A 22,635-nucleotide genomic window follows, 5' to 3' on the forward strand; every position below is an offset into this window, starting at 1 on the left:
TTATGTCTTTTTCCTTTTTTGAACGGAAGGCCCCTTTTTGCTCTGCTCTTCCGCTGCCGCGGACGCCCTGGTGGAGGAAGCGTCTGGCGGGGACCTGGCGGGCCGCTCTGCCGGCTCGGCCCTCGCCTCCGGGGAGGACGCGCCGCCGGGCCCGCCGCCCGCCTCCCGCGGGGCCGCCGGCGCGCTCGGCTGCGGCTCCGCTTCCCGTCTTCCCTGAGAGCCGGCGGGCGGCGGCCCCGCGGTCTTGTGCGGGCAGTTCGCCACCATGTGCGTGATGCTCTGGCAGCAATGGCACTTCTTTGGCTGAGGAGGTAGGCTGCATTCCTTAGCGTGATGATCAAGGCCACCACAGTTGTAGCATCTGCAGCGAGAACAAGGAAAAACATCTTAAGTGGGAGCAGGTGTATCACAAAATATGTCAGAAATCAAAAATGTGCTAAAATATAAAGCCTCTCAAAGAGATCGGCTGATTTCAGTATGTCTTCTTCACACACACACACACACACACACACGTTTTGTATTAAACACAAAAGTCAATGAAAAACCAGAATCTGAAAGCATGAAAGACCAATCACTTCCACAGATAAACGACTCCTTATCTCAAAGGAGATTTGAGTCAGGTTACTGTAAAGGAAAGTCAGTCCACTAGAGGGCAGCCGCGTTCAACAAAAAACAACCAGCTAGCTTGAAAAATGGTTTAAAAACCCAGCAGTTGACTTAAAATGCAACACCAGTTCCATCAGCAAATGGAAAAACTATAGAGCAAATTAAATTTTATGAGTTTAACAGTTCTTCCCGTGTTAATTATTTTGGCTATGGAAATTAGTTGAACTGGAGGAATTTTTTTTCCTTTTGCACAAATGAGTGCAATGAAATTTGATAAATAAAAAAGTCAGACATCTATGGTGAATATCTGGGAAATTACCAAGTTTAGCGCAAGACAGAAAGTGTTTGATTCAGAAGAATGCTATAAAAGAAAGCTTCTAGATACCTATGTCAGATTAATAAAGGTTGATGCTTCAGGAACAGGAAAAACTTTCTTTCTGTAAGAAATTAAGTTTTCCTTCAGGGTAAATTCTAAACTGAGATAAATATAAATCCATCTTTAATTAATAAATGAATGCACGCTGGGGGCACAGCTTGCAGTACTATGTTTGAAATTTTGACTAAGATTCTAAAAGCTGAGAAGTTATTTGGAAGATATATTTCAACCAGACTTCCTTTAAAAATTTCATATTAAAAACAATAAAACATCAAGTGGAGAAAATAAATTTTTATATTTGTGAAGGTTTTTAATCTACTTACTTAATATAAAATTTGTTTGTCTACAAATGAAATGTTTTAAGGGTTTTTCTAAATTTATTCTCCAAATACATTTATGATCCCATTAATTCTCATCATGAAATACACACAATAGGTCATTTTACAAAATGAAGACAAAACAGGTGGTAACTCTGGGAATCAGCTTAAGATCATGACAAAAGAGTTAGTTATAATTAACTAGCCAGCTAGTGTGTGTGAGACTAGCAAGCTTAGTAACATATTACCAATATTCCCAAACAAGCTACTACTATTAACCTACTGGGAAGTATATCTGGATCGCTGTTATTGTTACTGTTTAGTCTCTGAGTCGTGTCTGACTCTTTACGACCCCATGGACTACATATACAGCTCATCAGGCTCCTCTCTCTATGCCACTTCCCAGGCAAGAATCCTGGAGCTGGTATGCCATTTCCTTCCCCAGGGGATCTTCTCAACCCAAGGACTGAACACACATTGGCAGGCAGATTCTTTAGCGCTGAGCCACCTGGGACACCTGTTCATTAACTAGATGGGAGGAATTCTTTTTTTTTTTTTTTTCTGTTTTCAAAATTTTACTGAAATACGTGATAGAGGAATTCTTTCAAAACACACATATGTACCAAACCATCACAATGTACACTTTAAAACTCTTACAATTTTACCTGTTGACTACATTTCAATAAACTGAGGTGGGGATGGGCCTTAGAATGTTTCCCTTAGAGGACTTTATGCCACCTTAACACTTTCTCTCTTCTCGCTTCGTTATTTACCATTGCTACTTAATTCACTGGGATAGAAACCCATTGAGACAATGGTCAAGAAACTTCAACTCGTTTTTAGCTCTACTATTCACTAACTCTCCATCTCACTTGCAAACAGTGCTAGGACTTGACATCTCTTGATTCTCTTCCAAGTTTATCTTTGATCTTGGTATCTCTCTACCTTCATAATTAATATGCAACTCGGTCTGATTTTATGACTTTCTCCAAGAAATATCTGCCAGCCCTGTAATGGACAATGGGAGGTAGAAAGGATCCAAATTTATCTAGAGTTGGAATTGGGAAGGTGGATGGTGGGAAATGAAAAAAGTATGAGAGAGACTAGTTTGCTCATAAAAGCGTTCTAGATGATCACATCATTTTAAAATAATGCAATAAATAATGGCTATTTCATCATCCTTGTTATTGCATTGCCCAAACTACTGTCTGATCTTTCCAAAAGGTATAAAAGACATCAGGAGACAGGAATTTTGTTGTCTTTTTTTCTAGCTCTTTATTGAACACAGTTAAAAATTCAAAAATTTTTGTTTTCTGAATAATAGCAAAGAGAAAAAAACTGACAAGACATTTTGCAATTGTTAGATAGAAAAAAAACACAAAAAGACAGTCAGTAATACTACAGGCTCTAACGATGATGATGAAATTAATCATGTAAACTAAATCTCAGATTATGAGTCTTCACATACTATATCCTAGAAATATACTTTATCAAACTCAAGAATCAATGACGGAATAATATATATCTATGGGCAAAAAGGAAATTTGTTATTTAGTTAATTCTTCAGGGAGGATGTCATCAAGCAATATTTTTTGATGATACATGTTTGCTAAAAGGACATGCAACAGTATTCTTTCACCTTTTATCAAGTTTGTGCGCTAGGGAATTTACTTGACATGGTTCATAAATGGAAAAATGCTGAGGCACTTACTGAAAGGAGATAAGTAGCACAGAAATGAAAAATCTCACTGAACTGATCATTCTAGTCATATTTAGGAATATATATTTTATCTTCTAAAATAAGGTATAGAGTTTTGTTTTTTTTACATAGCAAACACTAGGATAACGAACACCCTGCTTCGCCATTTATCAATATTACCTTGTAAATTTTAGAATAATGGAATCACAAGATGGACTTTTTTTTGGCGGGGGGCCTTTTTTTTTTTCCAGTAATTAACAAATACTTATATCAGAAAAAAACAGTTCATATCTTCAAAAATTAAAGGGAAAAAATAAGAAATCACTTTTTAGGATTAAATTATTTATTATATACTTTAATATAATAAATTAATGAAACATTACAAAGCAGATTCAATATTGTTTTGGTGGTATGTTCTCAGAGATAATGCAAAATTAAACAATAAAAATTACTCACTAATGCTTCAAATTCAGGATCCCCAAATATAGACTTAAAATGGTATCTTTGAGATGTATAAGCCTATTACTTATAATAATGCTTTTCCACATAGTTCTCCCCTATAAGAGTAAAGTGAATTCTTAAATTTGCCCATCTATAAAATACCTCCTTTTGAATTAAACTCACTTCCTTGAGGCTAACACCCACTTAGGCGCTCATTTCTGGAGAGAGAGAAAATAGGTTAGGGCTGAGTAATAGAGCCGCTCTCCCACGGACACATCAATTTCATCAGTCACTGTGGAATGCACACTGTTATCCAATTCAGGGAGCCACTTGCCCGCTCATCTACCAAGGGCCTCATGTCCGGATTTCATTTTTTTTCAAATGGGGTCTTCCATTATATTCCATATGTACATTTACCACTACATTTATTTGGGTTCTGAAAGTTACTTTTAAGGACAGTGCATCATTTTGGTTTCCTTGCATTTTGATCTGCAAAGTTAATTCAATCCCTGAGCTTTTCAGATTGGTTCTATGATTAGGCCAGATTGCCTTCCATGATGAAAAGACTTGCATTCAGTATATATGTGCTTAGCTTTAAAGGCAGGAGTGGTATGTATTCTCCTCTTCTATTTAATCATTCAACGCCAATCACTCTTCCTAAGAGTGCAGATCACACCCCATTAGGAAACCGCTTCCTTCTCTAGGGACTGACACCAAAATGGAACAGCTCACAAAAATTATCACACCACACTCTCCATACAAAGCTCTGCGTGGTACCAGCCTCCTTTGTTCACTCTCGCAACCCCTCCAAATCAGTTTAATTTGAATGAATTTTATGTTATGATGTGAGCATTAATACAAGTCCCAAAAGTGATTTTAAAAAATGAGGAGTGACACTCCATAGACAGAAATCCAGTTTTGTTTGTCTAAAAATGTAACAGAAAAAAAAAAAAAATACAATGTAGGTGCTTCTAAATATTTGAAAGTCTTAATAAGAAGATATATAGAAACTTACATTCTGAGAGCTAAGAGGGAAGCATTAAGGATAATGATACAGGCACTTCCCTGGTGATCCAGTGGCTAAGATTCCACGTTCCCAGTGCAGGGGGTCTGGGTTTGATACCTGGTCAGGGAACTAGATCCCACATGCTACAACTAAAAGTTCACATGCAGCAACTGAAGATCCCACGTGCTACAACTAAGACCAGGTGCAGCCAAATAAATGAATATTAAGAGGAAAAAATGATAAAGACACAGTGATCTGTAGGCTTCTAAAGAGGAAGGAAATGTTGAGAAAACGTAAGTAAGGCAGTCTCAGTGAAAGAGAACAAAGTGGGAAAAGTGCAGGCAACAGGGCAGGAAGGAGGGATAAATACAGGAGAGGAGTACATAAAAATCCCTGGAAAAGAGAGATGAAAGAAAAGGTCAAGCAAATTTCAAAACGGAAGTCCAGAAGGGTAAAGAAACGTCAGGAAATGTGGTTCATGAACGTTTTCTAACTCCCCCCTTGGTATTTTGGGGAGTCCTATGCAGTGAATAAGCTATACCCAGTTGTGAATTTAGGTTTTTGGGAAACTTTCAGACAAAATGGGGCCTTCTGGAACACTGGCCTAGGAGTCTGCCTCTCTTTCCCTCTGAAGGTGCAGGGGTGGGCAGATTGCATCTGTCACAGCAAGGCTGAACACACTGTTAAAGAGAGTCAAAATGAAAATTACAGGAATACTGAAGTTCGATTGATTAAGAGCTTACTACATTCCAGACACTGTGCAAAAGGTTTTTAATATGTAAAATAAAATTGATTTCTCCCCTGAACCCTGTGAAGTAGGTACTACAATAACAACAATGTATGAGGGCTGACCTGATGGTTCGGTGGTACGAACTGGCCTACCCATACGGAGGACACGGGTGTGATCCCGGGTCTGGGAGGATCCCACGTGACGCAGAGCAGCCGGCCCCACGCGCCACACCTCCTGAGCCCGTGCTCTGGAGCCTGGGAGCTGCAAGGACTAAGCCCACACGCCACAAGCGAAGTCTGTGCGCTCTAGGGCCCTCGCTCCACAGCCAAAGCAGCCACCGCAATGAGGAGCGTGAGCACCGCAACTAGAGAGAAGCCAGTGTGGCAGTGAAGACCCAGCACGGCCAAAAATACACAGGCGAATGAAAGTGACTTTAAAAACTCAGCTTACTGCTCTTTATTTAAAAAGCACAAGTGTGCTGATGAGAAAACTAAGTCTCAGAGAATATACAGAGAAGGAAATTTTAACTGAAAATAATACATTTCACTTGTATTTTCATTATATAAAAACATTATACCCAACACTATTGATGTAAATGTTATCACATGTAATCTAAAAAGTACAGGGTCCTGAATTTAAAACACCAACAAACACACAGATTTGAAGTTGATTTTTCTTGAGACTTGGTTATTGTTCTGTCACTGTGCTGTGGGAAGTGAGCTTCTCTTTCCATCTATGAAATGAAAAGCAGCAACTAATCCAGGCCAGACTTTTGACTGCCAACACCCAGTTTTTTCCCTACTCCTCTTGCATTTTCTACTCATCTTCTACTGTCTAAAGTTTTTGTCTAAATAAAATCAGTAAATAATTTTTCTATTCTTCTTAATCATATGTTTAAGACTGTAAGTTGGAACTTCAGGTTAATAAGCTATAATCAGAGCTATTAAAGTAACTCAAAGAAATTCCAGCCAAAATAAAGAAAATGAATTCCAATCACTGTAGATGGAACTGCAGTTCCCATGTGGTAATTCCCACTGTAGTGCCCATGAGATCGCACTGTGATATAAACAATGTATTCAGGCCTTGAAATACAAATTGCAATGAGATTCTATTGGCTGAAGCAAATATAAATTGCTCTTGGAGGAAAACGTGATAGCATAATTCAAAGTATTAATATGCATCCTCTCTGAGCCAGCAACTCTAACTCTAGGAATTTGCCCTATAGGAATATTCAGATAAGCACAATGATCTAGGTACTAAAATATTAACTAGAGTGTTGTCCATACTGGTAAAAAATTGAAAAATTAAATGATAATAATATCACCAACAAGAATAAATATTTATAGTCAAAACCAGGTAGTCTGATTACAGAATCTTTGTTCTGTAACAGTGAGCTAGATATGTGAAAATGAGAAATTAAAGCCCATATACTGAGAAACACTCTACAGATATTAAAAGGAATGAAGTAAAAGATTATTTTTTTTTTAAAAAGATAGATCTTTATGTATCGACATGGAAAGATCTCCAAGAAAAATTAAGTGAAAAAAGCAAAACACATAATAAAAGAAGGTATGATCTCCTTTATGTTTCAAAAACACTATATACAAGTAAATGTATGCATTTTTAGATGCATAGAAAACCACTGGAAGTGGTTACATCTGGAGAGAGCAGATGTAAGGTGAAGGGGAACTTTCATATAAGAACTCCATAAGTTCTTTATAGTTTAAAACAACCAGAAAATTTATAATTATTTGTACAATTGAAAAAGGAAAAAGAGCAATTATAAAGCTGCGTTTCCATTTTATAATTTGACCATTATTATTATCAGTCATCTAACAGTTAACTTGCACATGAGCAAGTTAAATTGCACATGAGCAAATTAAAATTCTAGGACCACCTTGGACGCTTTTTAAAAAATACCTATGGCTGGGTCCTATTCCAGACCAATAAATGAGAATCTTTGAGGGCACACCCCAGGCATCAATACTTTTTAAAAAACTTCCTAGTTGATAGTGAGCAGCTACTGAGAACCATGGCTATATACAAACCTGAGTTTACCACTGACAACTTTAACCTTTAATTTACTAGATCACCTCGTAATCCCAAACACAAGAAATGTGGTTCAAAACTGAATACTGAATATTCCCCAAACACTGTTTCAACAGTTCACTAATTCCTGGAAAGGAAGAAGGCAGAAAAAGCAGGAGGGGAGAGAGGAAAAACGTTATGTATGGATCTTGTTTCTTTACTATGAACTAAAAAGGATTCCCTGGACCTTCTGATTCTAACGGCACAAAAGTCTCCATCTTTTTATCATCACTGTGTGTGTCAGTCACTCAGTCGTATCCAACTCTTTGCAACTCCACAGACTGTAGCCCATCAGGCTCCCTGCTGTCCATGGAATTCTTCAGGGAAGAATACTGAAGTGGGTGGCCGTTTCCTTCTCCAGAGGATCTTTCCAATCCAGGAATCAAACCTGGGTCCTCTGCACTGCAGGCAGATTCTTTATCATCTGGGCCACCAGGGAAGTCTCCTGCTTATTTCGCGAGGAAAAGACTGCAAAAATCTATGGAGTCTAGGTTCCGAGGTAGTTTTCCTGTTTCTGAGGCCTTTACTCAATTCTTAGTTCATCTTTATGGGTTCAATGTGTATGCACCCATATCATCAAAACAGGTGATAATTTACAGCCATTGAATCAACTGTTCCTTTCTCTAAATTTCACTATTATCACCAAATAATATTTATTGACTTCTCATAATAATTACTTTAATTCTCCATTTCTGTTGCCTCCATCTATAATAATTCTCAAAACCATATAAACTTGTTTCCTGTAGAGATATTCCTGCAAATATGTCTAATGGCCAAATTCTGTTGGCTATTACATATAAAATTAATATAAACATAATAAAAAGATCTCTGCTTTTTATAAAATGTTAGCCATGGAATTTTTAAAACCTCTAAAATTTAAACTACATTTCACCTAAGAGACTGTCACTGATAAAATTACTCCTGCCTACTGTTTTTTTTTTTTAAACTTAGAGATAAATAAAATGTATAATAGATGGTATTGTTGTTAGTCGCTAACTTGTGTCTGACTCTTTGTGACCCCATGGACTGCAGCACACTAGCCTTCACTGTCCTTCACTATCTCCCAGAGTTTGCTCAAACTCATGTCCATTGAATTGGTGATGCTGTCTAATCATCTCATTCTCTGCTGCCCTCTTCTCCTTTTGATGTCAATCTTTCCTAGCATCAGGGTCTTTTCCAATGAGTCGGCTCTTTGCATCAGGTGGCCAAAGTATTGAGGCTTCAACTTCAGTATCAGTCCTTCCAATGAATATTCAGGATTGATTTCCTTTAGGATTGACTGGTTTGATCTCCTTGTAGTCCAAGGGACTCTCAAGAGTATTTTCCAGTACCACAATTAGAAAGTATCAATTCTTCATTGCTCAGCCTTCTTTATGATCCAACTCTCACATCCGTACATGACTACTGGAAAAATCATAGCTTTGACTAGATGGACCTTTGTCAGCAAAGTGATGTCTCTGCTTTTTAATATGCTGTCTAGGTTTGTCATAGCTTTCCTTCGAAGGAGCAAGGATCTTTTAATTTCATGGCTGCAGTCTCTGTCCGCAGTGATTTTGGAGCCCAAGAAAATATAGTCTGTCACTGTTTCCATTGTTTTCCCATCTATTTGCCATGAAGTATGGGACCAGATGCCATGATCTTAAGTGTTTTAAATGTTGAGTTTTAAGCCAGCTTTTTCACTCTTTCACCTTCATCAAGAGGCTTTTTAGTTCCTCTTCACCTTCTGCCATAGAGTGGTATGATCTGCATATCTGAGGTTATTGACATTTCTCCCAGCAATCCTGATTCCAGCTTGTGATTCAACCAGCCTGGCATTTCGCATGATGTACTCTGCATGTAAGTTAAATAAACAGGGGACAACATACAACCTTGTCATACTCCTTTCCTGATTTTGAACCAGTCCATCATTCCATGTCCGGTTCTAACTGTTGCTTTTTGACCTGCATACAGGTTAGACTATCCTAAGGATTGGTTTTCAATGCTATTTTTAAAAAGCGTAACTGAGTCTAACCGCCATTCAATTCTTTCTGGTGAATAAATGCTAGATGTTTGGATGGCTCTGTATTGCTTAGTGTTAGCATGGGTCAATCTTATGAAGACAAAACTAACGTGAACTCTAAACTTTAAAATTACTGGCAGAGGAAATGAATATGCCTCTTCCAAACCTCAGTATCCAGACCATTTACTAAAGCTGATTTCCAAGGGTACTTTTTACTTATCAACTGCTAACCTCTTTTTACCACCTAATTCTATGAAGTGCAATTATCTAGATACCCTTCCTGTCAGTGGATTCAATTGCTTACAATACCCAAGCAATAACTTTCATAAATACATATGAAAAATAGAAGAAAACAAACACCTAAGAATATCTACGATGAGTATGACTTCATACTAGATACTAATGAAATGTATGTGAATAGTTAGCTAGATGGTAATATATACATACGTGTGTGTGTGTGTGTAAAATCTTGTTTGATGTCTTCGCCTGACTGCTTTTTGGATTGCTTATGTTTATTAGTTTTTGGACACTCTCTCTGATTAATGCCATGGTCTGTCATCTGTATCATAACACCAGCTAAAAATGTACCACAGTATCTTGACAACCAGCTAAAATATAGTAATAGCTCTATTCGCAAACCTTTCATCATCTTATAAAAACAAGAAGATAAGATGGAAAATGTGTGGGACAGACATGTGATGAATGATGGTGCAGGGTCAAGAGAAGTAGGGACGGAACATACAGCAGATTTTAAAGAATTGAGGACATGAAAAGGGGAGAGAAAAATCACTGGAAAAATTGGGGCAAAGGGAGCCTTTTTCATGTAAGGGCCCTTCCATCACTTTAAGTATAAGCCAGGCATTTTTGTATTTCATTCCATTATGCTTAAAAATACTTGGAAGTCATGCGGCAATTCCACGGAACAATAATTGTTTGTTGAGAACTGGCTACTTTGTACCATAACTTGAGAGGGAGCATTATAATGAATTCTAGGTCATAAGTTAAATCTGTATTTGGAATAGAAATGTTATCTCTCTTTTAGGTGGCAAACAACATGCTGCCCAGGTAATCTCTTCTGGCTAATGGAAAAGCTGAAAAAACAAGGAGAAAGATAGACTCAAACATAGATAACTTAATGCTTTCCAATTTCTGGGGAAGTCAAAACAGTCCGTTATAAAATAGGACCCAATCTCCCATGCAGTGGGCACTCTGACAGCACAGCTTGCATGATCCCATCACAGCAAAGTGTCCAGGTCAGAACAACACGCAGACACAAACACACACACAAAATCACTGTATTGTTGAAGTGGCAGCGTTGCAACTATCCAAACTGCTGGTTAAATTTGTTCTAGTAGGAACCAAGGTCAATTTATCTACCATTTTTGGTCACACCGAACTTTAGAAGTTTAGTGTTTTTAGAAGGTTAGTGCAGGTATTAAAGTGAAAGAAAGGCATTCAATATTTATCTTATCTTGGAGGTGGTTAAAATTAGGTATTTACTTTGATGAAAGAAATCAGATTATAGTAATCTGATTACAGCAATGTGAAAATGTTGGTTCATTTATCTATTACAGCAATCCTGCTGAAAACTTAAAACCCCAGTGCTGCTTGCTTTCCACCAGACCATTTCACATTCACCAGTGTCAGAGGTATGACACCTGCTGTAAATAAACACTGGTTTGCCCTGAGGAAAGACAATTCCACCACTGCTTTTATGTCGACTTTTATAAATTTTTTTCTTTTTTTGCTCATCACATGATTTCTTTTAGGCACTGTCTCAGAAAACCAGCTTTATTTTTATGGTTGCCATATTTCACAAATCATTCTAAAGTGGTATCTTTCTCTTTAGGTGTACATTGAATTTTTTATTAAACATTTGACCCAAAGCACAAGAAATTTAAGAGGAATTTCATTATGATTACTTGATAGGTGAAACAATAATTTGGTATCTAGAGAAGTAGCTATAAATATCAAAACAATTTATGAGATAATTTAAACACATAATAAAAATACTTAAAGATTAAAACACCTTAGGTATACAAATAAGGACTATAAAATTAAAAAGTGACTAGCTCCTGTTTTGTCACACACACCTCTTCAGTTAAAGCATAAAAGGAAGAGACAGCATGAGAAATTTCAAAGGAAAGAATGATGTATAGAGGTCAAGAATCAATTTTAGTGGCATGACTGATGAACTGCACAGAATAAGGTTAAATAAGTTTCAGATTTATGCTGGTTATTTGCAAGCTGGAAGCAAAAAAGAGGGCTCGATTAAGATGCAATCCTACTTTTAGCCAACTGAGGTACTGTTGTTGTTTTATTTAGCCAAATTGACTATTTAAAGCTTTTAAGTTACCATGGCTTAATTACCTTTGATGCCAATAATAATGTTGGTAGTGTTTGAGTTTCTATGAAGATAGTGTTAAAACAACTCCCTATCATTACTGAATCAATGTTTTTCATATTAATACTGAATTGTTGCTATATTCCTGAATTAATAAGAACTACTTGTAAGCTTTCCATATTGACAATATTTATATGAGTCGTATTAAAAAATATTTTTAAAGGACCTATTGCCCTAGAGCATGTTGCTTGCTGTGATCTACCTGAAATGTATTCTCAGGATTAATTCATGTGAAAGATGCAAAAGAAGATTGTGCCAAACCATCTTCCATCACTACAGCTACTCAAGAATCAGAAGGAGTTAAAAACTATTCTGCTGAAATCACCAAAGAAAGGCTTCTACTGATCAATAAGTTTGATCTCCTCCTGTTCCAGCACCAGCTACTGCTGAGGAAAATAATGAAGTACAGATGAGATGTAAATGACCTCTGTCCATTTCTCCCTCCAGCCCAATCGGTCTTCCTGTGACTGGTTATATAATATTGCGCTTTGTCAAGAATCAGCAGTTCTTATATCATTTACCATGTCGGTATGTAGGAAGTGCAAACTGAACAAAGAAAACCACTACTATGTTCAGACAACCTTCATAACTTGTGATACTACTGTCCCCTCTCTGTACGTCTCATTCTGAAAATTAAAGCTTAAAGTCATGTAGGGCCTCCCTGGGAGCTCAGCTGGTAAAGAGTCCGCCTGCAATGCAGGAGATCCCAGTTTGATTCCTGGGTTGGAGAGATCTGCTGGAGAAGGGATAGGCTACCCACTCCAGTATTCTGGCCTGGAGTAGTCCATGGGGTTGCCAAGAGTCGGACACGACTGAGCGACTTGGTTGCTTCTTGTTTTCCTCCTTACTGGTTGCTGCTGCCCTTAAAGTCATCCCACCTTTTTGTATGACTAAAGATTGATGGCCAAGCTGCTAAGGTATTCTTACAGATCTTCACTGATCCCTTAAGAAATTGCGATTCCCTATTTGAGCATTTTAAGGCTGTGATTCTGTGAATACACAGCCACTATTACAAAGATAGACAACTGAGGAGCCAAGGATGGAGGTAAAATATGAAGTATGAGAAGGGCAGGTCGATCCATGGACACAGATAAGCCAGGACTGCTTACCCACATCCAGATACTTTTTTAAAAAAATATTTATTTATTTGGCTGCACTGGGTCTTAGGCATGGCATGAAGGGTCTTTAGTTGCACCATGTGAACTCTTGGTTGCAGCATGTGGGATTTAGTTCCCAGACCAAGGATCGCACCCAGGCCCCCTGCATTGGGAACACGGAGACTTAAGTCACTGGATGACCAGGAACATCCCCCAATACTCTTAATAAGTATAAACCATTAGGACTAGACTCTGACCATTAACAAATTTATGCTTGCAAATTCTATAAGCCAAACTGTGGCTTGCCTTGGAAACAATTCCTTTAACATTTGAGTGATAGAGTTTTCATCTCCTTTGGTCATCCTTTAAATTTGGCTGATAAAGTTTACATGAAGAATCTCGTTTATCTTCTCAGTGGGACAAAAGAAATAAAAGCCACTGAAGAATTTTTCTATTTTCCTCTAGCAAAAAACTCCTTTTTTTCCCCCGCTGTGCCACACAGCTTGCAGGACTTCAGTTCCCCAACTTGGGACTGAAACTGGGTCACAGCAGTAAAAATCCAGGATCCTAACCACAAGGACACCAGGGAATTCCCTAACAGAAAAATTCTTGAAAAATATCCTACTAGAAGTGGTAAAAGGAGGTGGGTGACCTTCTTTGGATAATCCTTGATCTTTTCACTATAAAAATGTATGTATTTCAGAGAACAAACAAACACTGAAAAATACGACAGCTGCAAGTGGCAAAGTGCTATTTAACACACTGAGTGTGAAGTTCTCTTTATGTTTTATTTTTATAATTAATTGAATACACGTGTGCTTGTGTGCTCAATCGCTTCAGTCGTGTTTGACTCTTTGCAACCCCACGGACTATAGCCCACCGGGCTCCTTGTCCATGGGATTTTCCAGGCAAGAATACTGGAGCGGGTTGTCATGCCCTCCTCCAGGGGATCTTCCCAACCCAGGGATCGAACCTCCATCTGCCTGCATCTCTCCTGCATTGCAGGCAGATTCTTTCTTTACCCATTGAGCTACCTGGGAAGCCTCAATACAACATATGTGTAAGGAAAAAGCAGTGCTTCAGTGGAAAACTGCATTGTCTAGACCCGGCACTTACAATTATGGATTATCTGATTCTGATTCTATGGGAGTTATCTTACAGCTCTTTAAATTGCCGATAACTGCAAAGTTATTCTTGCCCACACAGCGGCAAATTCTACCCTGTCAGGTTCAATTAACTTTCCTTTCCCATGTGGAAAAAGCTAGTGTTGCCTCTATTTGCATGCTAGTCTCATATTTCTCATCTACACATGTGCCTGTTCTTTGGCTTCTCCTTTGAAAGTTTGTAACATCTGCTGTTTCCTCCGTTTGACTTAAAAAAAAAATCTTTAACACTTGCTTGTTTTATATCTTTATGAAAGTCATGATGTCACCCTTTTTGAAAGCTATCCTGTAACTCTCACACAGCAAATCTATACAGAAGCCACTGCATGAGATGCAAGGATCATTATGACATCATGATGACCTTGTTCTTTAAGCACACAGAATCTAGAAAAGATATCAGATACATAAACACACAACTAACTTTAACCCTCAGGTTTTGTGTGCTGTTGTTATTGTTTAGGTTGTGCTAAATCTTCATCGCTGTGCAAGGGCTTTCTCTACTTGCAGCGAGCGGGGGCTATTCTTTGTTGCAGCACACGGGCAGTAGTTGCTCCACAGCACGTGAAATCTGCCTGGACCAGGGACTGAACCTGTGTCCCCTGCATTGGTAGGCAGATTCTTGTCCACTGCACCAGCAGGGAAGTCCTAACCCTCAGGGTTAATGGACCCAATTTAAGTTTTTGTGTTTCTCTTCAGGTATGTTATTTTTCCTATACCTTAAAACATTTTGCTCTTTCCATAATCCTCAGAAGTATATCCAACTATTGTAAGGAGTTGAAAAAAATAAGAAAATTTAAAATTTTCCACAGAAGACATACAAACAGCCAATAGGTACAAGAAAAGGTGCTCAACATCATTAATCAGGGAAAGCAAATTAAAACCACAATGAGATTATCACCTTAACCTGTTAGAACGGCTGTCATCAGAAAGACAAGGGATAACAAGTGTAGATGAAGATGTGAAAAAAAGAGAAAGCTTGTGCACTGCTGGTGAGAACGTAAATTGGTACAGCTATTATGGAAAACAGCATGGAGATGCTTAAAAAAAATATGAAAAACAGAACTACCATAGGATCCAGCAATTCCACTTTGGGTACAGACCTAAGGGAAACGAAACCCTTACCTTGAAAAGATATCCCTCTCTAACATTATTTACAATAGCTAAGACATAGAAACCACCTAAGCATTCACTGATGGGTGAATGGATAAAGAAAATGTGGTATTTTTATACACACAATGGAATATTATTTAGCCATAAGAAAGACAGATCCTGCCGTTTGCAAAAACATGAATGAACCCCAAAGGGATTACACTAAATGTAGTAAGTCGGACATTGAAAGACAAGTACTTACACGTGGAACGTAAAAAAAAAAAATGGTCAAACTCATAGAAAGAATGGAGAAGGAAATGGCAGCCCACTCCAGTGTTTTTGCCTGGAGAATCCCAGGGGCAGCGGAGCCTGGTGGGCTGCCATCTATGGGGTCGCACAGAGTCGGACACAACTGAAGCGACTTGGCAGCAGCAGCATAGAAAGAAAACAGAAAAGTGGTTGCCAGGTGTCGGAGGGTGGGAGAAATAGGGAGAGACTGGTAAAAGGATACAAACTCTCAGCTATAAGTTCCGAAGATGTAATGTATAACATGGTGACTACACATGATAATGCTGTACTGTATAACTGAAAAATGCCAAGAGAGTAGAACTTAAATGTTCTTTTTTTTTTTTTTTAATTTTATTTTATTAGTTGGAGGCCGACCACTTCACAACATTTCAGTGGGTCTTGTCATACATTGACACGAATCAGCCATTGAGTTACACGTATTCCCCATCCCGATCCCCCCTCCCACCTCCCTCTCCACCCGATTCCTCTGGGTCCTCCCAGTGCACCAGGCCCGAGCACTCGTCTCATGCAATGTTCTTAGAAGAAAAAAAGAATAAGATAAATGTGTGAGATGATGGACGTGTTAATTAACTAGATAGGAAGAATTCTTTAGTAATGTATACATGTATCAAATGATCACAACGTACATTTTTAAAACCTTACAATTTTACTTGTTAACTACACTTCAATAAAGCTGGGGGGGGGAGAGGACTTAGAATGTTTCCTTTTCAGGACTTCATGCCACTTAATGCTTTTTCTCTTCTCTCTTAATTTATATAACTTTCCTATTCTCAATTCACTGTGCTGGAAACACACTGAGACAAATTATCAGGAGACTTCCACTTTTGTTTTTAGCTCTACTATTAACTAACTCTCTATTACTCTCCATGCACTTGCTTGGCTTCCCAGGTGGGGCAAGTGGAAAAGAACCTGCCTGCCAATACAGGAGACTTATATAAGAGACGCAGGTTCGGTCCCTAGGTCAGAACATCCCCTGGAGGAGGGCATGGCAGCCCACTCCAGTATACTTGCCTGGGGAATCCCACGGACAGAGAAGCCTGGTGGGATTCGGTCCAAAGGGTTGCAAAGAGTTGGATACAGCTGAAGCCACTTAGCACGCACACACATCTCCCGAGCTAGGACTTGACTTCTCTTGATTCTTTCCCCACTTAAACTGTCTGTATATCTCTACTCTCATAATGCACAACTCAGTCTGATGCTGAGAAATATCTGCCAGACACACAGTGGGCAATGGTTGGTAAAAGAGACTCAAATTTATCTCAAGTTGGGGTTGGGAGGGGACCAAAGGATAAGGGGGACTAGTTTGCTCATAAAAGCATTATTGAAATGAGTCCATCCGAGCTGGGAGGAGAGGCACCTGAGACCAGAAGAAACTCAGAGGATGAAAAAAGGAGCTGGGGGTGAGGGTGGGAGAGAGGATTTTAAATACCTAGGTTCAAAGAGTCTCAATCTTCCCTAATTTCATAACCTTAACTGTCAATTACACTACATTATCACTCAACTGCCTTGCACAACCTTGGCATCCAAAACTGTTGGCAAAGCATCTGTTTAATATTATTGTGATCTGCCTCCAGAAGAGTCTATTAATTATACAATTAAATAACTTTCTGATAACTGGCAAATAACCATATTGAACTTAAAATTTTCACAGAAAATAAAGAAAAATTAAAAATGATGTGATCATCTAGAGGGATGAAAAAAATAATGAAATAATTGCTATTTCTTCATCCTGGTTATTGCATTGTCCAAAGTACTGTCCGATCTTTCCAGAAGCTATAAAAGACACCAGGAGACAGGACTTTTGTTGTCTTTTTAACTCTTCACTGAACACAGTTGAGAATTCAGAAATTTTCACCTTTTGCATAATGGCAAAGGGAAGAAAACTGACAGAAGATATTTTGCAGTTGTTAGATAAAAAGAACACAAATACAAAAAGACAGACAGTAATACTCCAGACTGTAATGATGATGATGAAATTAATCATATAAGATAAAGCTCAGATCATGAGTACTCGCATAATATATCCTAGAAATATATTTTAGCAAACTTATGAATCAATGAGTGAAAAATATACTTCTATAGACAAAAAGGAAATTTGTTACTCAGTCTTTCAGGGAGGATGTCATCATGTAATATTTTTTGAAAAGACATGTTTGCTACAAGGACATGCAACAGTATTCTTTCACCTTTTATCAAATTTGTGCTAGGGAATTTACTTGATATGGTTCATAAGTGGACAAATGATGAAGGCACTGACTGTAAGGAAATAAACAGCACAGAAATGAAAAATCTCATTGAACTGATCATTTTAATTAGCATCTAAAATGAGAATATTTTGTTGCTATTAACTGAGGAAAATTACTACACACTCTTCCACAAAACTATGAACCGTAAAAGTTTTTAAAGCACTGTATTTTGACGATACAAGAAGAACCAGAGGTAATAAAAAGCTGGAATTCTTAGAAATATATTTGAAATCTGCATCACTATTTGTAAGATGGCTATGTTCCAAGCTCATCCATGAGCCAGTTACTTTCATTCAAAGGATACTGCCCACTTTGGGTGTGTATATCTTTACACTAGAAAAATATGGAATAAAATTTGAGTTTGTTACATTTAAATTCTTATTAATTTCCAATCCAGCTGTTTTTCACAACATCCCTTCATTTTTGTATCTGTAAATTATTTATAAAATGATTTTTAAAATATGTTTTACAAGAGGCCACTGAACTCAAGAGAGTAACTGGCGATGACTATTCTTCCTGGTATGCTGGCTAATAAAATGTAGAGTTTGACAAAAAGTGTAAGAGATAGAAAATGTATCTTTTCAAGATTAGACATAGTCACAATTATTAGTAGCAATAAGAATGGTTTTGTAAGGGAGCTGACCTGGCTACAACAAGTTAGTCAAAAGCTACTTAAAATAAATAAGATTTATATAGATGGAAGAGAAAACACACCAGGTGAATCTATGGCTTGAATTAGAAAATGGAAGTGGAAAACTGGAGGATGTATCTAGGAAGGCAACTGGTTAGCTTGCAAAAGCAAATGGAAACCAAGATTACTGAGCAGAATATTAAATATATTTTATAATTTAATATTTTTAAATCTTTCATCTTAAGAGTTGGGAAAAAACTCGAGTTTCATAGCTGATACATGCATTGCTCATGACCACAAACTTAATAATGGACAGTCCAGGATTTCCCTCTACAACTCTAGTGATGCATGATAAATCACTTAGTATCTCTGGGTTTCCTCATCTAAAATAAGTTTCAGCATTTAGGAAGACTTTTATAAAGATGATAATGATTCCCACTTACTTTTCATGGTCACTGTTGGTCTCAAGTGAGATAAATATTTTTAAATGCTTTGCAAACTACAAAGCTCTATATAAACGGTAGGTACAATTTCTCTCCCTTATCTTGGATATTATATTCCTGAAGTACTTCCACTTCACTGGTGGTGAGATAATGGTAGAACTGAAGTTCTCATGAGTTAGGGTAAGAGAATGCAAAAATGAATAACAAGAGAAGCTTAAAATATCTTTCCCTTTTCAAGAATAGTGACGAAAACAAACTAAATAGCCTAACAATAATACTTTGCTTATCTTACAATGCTCTATATTTAATTTGCATTTACCGTTCCTTGTCCCCTGGGATTTTCTTTACTATCTCTTACTCTGAACTTTGATGAGCTACTGGCAAATTTATTTGGTTTGTTGCAGATGCCAAACATTTTTTCTTGTATATAGATAGATGAAGAAAATTATAAAGACATTAATCTGTGTATACTGCAGTTTTATGTATGGCAAATTGGCTTACTATTTGCATATTCTAGAAACTATTTTTTTCATCTAGCTCTTAGGATGCTGTCATAATGGCCTTCTTTCTACCTTTCTGACATTATTTTCCTTCATTCTTGGATTCACCAAGATCTAAATGTATGTATGATAATAATCATCTCTCCTTTGAACAACTAATCCATTTCCTTAAGCAATTTTATTTATGCTGATCACTCACAAATTATTTCCACTTTGATGTCTTTCTGTAATCTCAAACTCAATTCATCTCTTCAAGGCCATTTGACCCCTTGTTTCCAGATGTCTTCCAATATTGATTAATTTTCCTGTTAGTTCCTTCATTTATCACTGCATTTCATAGTGTCTAGTGTCATATTAGTTGGTTGCCTCAAAGAAGGAAAAGGTATTATTAAAATCTACACTAACTTTTTGTCCTTTAGAAGCAAAATGGAAACATAAAGCTTACTCTGGGGTCGACTTTCCTAAACCTATAAACAGTCTTCTCAAGTACCTTGCCCATTTGGGGATAGATTTCTGGCCTTCTATCTTGATGTCATACCAAAGACTGGTTATTCTAAGCAATATTCCAGGTACATCTATCAACCCACCTGGTCCACTCAATTACCAACCAGCAATGACCATGTTAGTATTATCTTAAATATTATAAGTGAAATAAAAATTTTTTAAGTTAGTCACCCTGTGTTATTTTTAATAGCATGATAAAAAACTAACAGTGAAAAGGAAAGTTACTATGAGCTGCTGGAACCTGAAGGTGGGAAGAGAGAATTTAGTACCAAAAGGGCATCATTATGAAAGTGAGCGAGGTATAGAGTAACTAATGTCAAAAAAAAAAAAAAAAAAGAAAAAGAAAGAAAGAAAGAAAGAAAGGCATGCATTCCCACCTACTTTACTTTCTGTACTGTCGTTGTTATCATGTATTCTGTAGAGTATCACAATACTGCAGAGGAAGAGGCACCTACTAGGCTGTCAGATAACCCGAGGCAGCAGCCTCATCTCCTGGGCATAAACTACCAACTCAGCTCAATTTCCTCATCTTTTGACAAGTCTTTTGGACGTCTGACTAAGCTTCAGTAAAAACTACATAAGGAGTTTGCAGAGACTTCCCTGGTGGTCCAGTGGTTAAGAATCCACCTTCCAACGCAGGGAATTCAGGTTCGATCCCTGGTTGGGGAACTAAGATCCTACATGCTGGGGGGTAACTAAGTCTGTGTGCCAGAATGAAAGGTCCCATGTGCTGCAACTAAGACCCAATGCAGCAAAATAAGTCAGTAATTTTTAAAAAGGAGTTTTCAAAGAAGTTGTAATGGAAGAACTAAAAGTTATCTGTCAGCTGACATGCATTCTGGAGGTACTGCTATTCTGAAACTTGAGGAGGTGCTAAGGTTGAAGTCATCGATTTGGCAGACATCATTGAAAAGGCAGATCGTAGTTTAAACTATAGGACAGAGGTCAACCAGCAAAATGTGAAGAGTGAGAACAGATCTGCAGACAAAGTTTTCAGAAATACTTCTATTTATAATTTTCAGGTGGAAGAACCAGCGAAGTGTCTAAGAAGAAACTGTTAAAGGGGTAGCAGTGTTGACTGAAAAAAATTGAACAACCTAAAACTTCAGAGTTATGTGCAATTTTTTTTTCTATTGATAGCAGGAAGGCAAGAAAAGAAGGGTTTCCCCAGTTAAAAATGAAAACAGTTTTGCAGTGGAGAAAGTGACTAATAAAATGAGGTATTAAAATAATAGGTTGATGGATTTAGCAATCAGGCAATAGTGAGAAGCCTCAGATAGAATACACAATAAAAATAAAAGAATTAAGGATCTAAAATTGAACTGCAGTGCCAGTATCAAACTTAACTTCCTGAGAGTCAAACATGTATATATCTTAGGAAGTAGAAGTCTGTCAGAGAGTGGAGAAAAAGCCCTTTCCAAAGCTGTACACACTTTTTTGGAAAATCACCAGAATCTAATAGAAAAGTAGGGGGAAAAAAGAAAGAAAGAAAACACAATCACACACAAACAGGAAATTCACAAAAAGAGAAAGAATTTTTAAATACACTAGCAAAAATAAAATTTTTTGAATCAACCATACCAAAAACCCCATAACGAATTATATTCCCCTCAAAGTAAAGCATATAAAAATACTCTGACCATAACACCAAAAACGACTAAAAATACTGGACAAAATATTTTTAAAACATCTTTTGAGATGCATTACTGATCAGGCAAGAAAATAAGGAATGCTTAGAAGTCAAAAAGGAAGTGAAAACAGGAAACCAGGGCAGTAAGTGGAGCATTGAAACACTCTCACCCTGGAGGCATCCACAGAACCCTGCCAACCTTAAGCTTTGACCTTGTACGGGGGATGATGAAGCAGAGGGGCAGGAAACAAACTCCAGGATCTGCCCGGAAGTTGGGGCTGTCAGAGGAGATCCTGTCCCAATAGCCGGAACCCCCTCAAAACTAAACCCACAGTGAAAAGATACAGGAAAAGTAAATTTGCCCTGAAGAAGGGGATGGCATAGAAACTTTTCCTACCCCCCTACATGATGCTGGGAGGAAGAGAAACACATCTCCCTTGAGAAATGATAACCACAACCCAGACTGCAGCTCATGTGGAGATGTGGCATGAGCTGAGCATGTCTTATAAAATGGTTCCCAGTTGGTACAAACGACTCCAGGCAAACACAAAAAATTCCCCGGAAAAAAATGCATTTTTCAAGCCAGGAGCCAAAGAATTCCTATAGGTAAAAGTCCAAGAAATATGATTGGTTAAAAAATAATGAAAAACAAAAGGGAAATAGGGTACCATGAACCAGCCAGTAGAATCAGACCCAGAGATCTCAGATATTGCATTGGTTAGATTCAAACTGTAAAATAAATACATCCTGATATGTTTAAAGCAATGGTTTTTATCAGGACCATATCTACTTTTTATAATAAATATTTTTGTAATGCCCCTATTCTTCTCATGAAAGAAATTTAATATAATCTACATACACATTATGTACCATATATTTATAAATACATATATGCAAAGTATAAAATATAGGAGAAAAAGTAATTAGTAGTAAAGTAATATATATTTCAATAAAAAATGCAGTAACAAAATCACACTAGATGACATAGTAAAATTGTCAGTGGATGATACTTGTTTATGAGAAATAAATCTGAACTTAAGAGAAGCCATTTTGTACAAGCAAAGAAAAATGAGAAAGAAGAGGTATAGAAGAATACTAGAAAAAAATTAGTGTGAATATACTATACACAATAAGAAAGAGAATGAACGTAATTGAAGTAACGTAACATATCAAGGCAAGTTTGAAAACAGTCAACATATAAAATATGAGAAAATAACACTCTTTAAATGAGCTACACCTTATTTATAATTGCAGTATCCCATCCCCCATACTGTAACATGGTAGACAATCGTGCTGAAGTACAGCAGAAAACATACATCTTTCAACTCTACCTCATAAATTCAAGACATAAATTCAG

General features: G+C 37.4%; 1 protein-coding gene across 2 annotated transcripts in view; it reads right to left on the reverse strand.

The window, feature by feature from the left end:
* LIN28B (lin-28 homolog B) overlaps positions 1-22,635 on the reverse strand; it is a 120,462-nt gene continuing 97,827 nt past the window's right edge. For both annotated transcript variants that reach the window (XM_065911695.1, XM_065911696.1), the window contains exon 4: positions 1-361. In XM_065911695.1, coding sequence (XP_065767767.1) covers positions 1-361 — 361 coding nt within the window. The remainder of the gene's footprint in view (positions 362-22,635) is intronic.

Source organism: Muntiacus reevesi, chromosome 19 (genome assembly GCF_963930625.1).
Source record: "Muntiacus reevesi chromosome 19, mMunRee1.1, whole genome shotgun sequence".
In the NCBI taxonomy this organism is placed as follows: domain Eukaryota; kingdom Metazoa; phylum Chordata; class Mammalia; order Artiodactyla; family Cervidae; genus Muntiacus; species Muntiacus reevesi.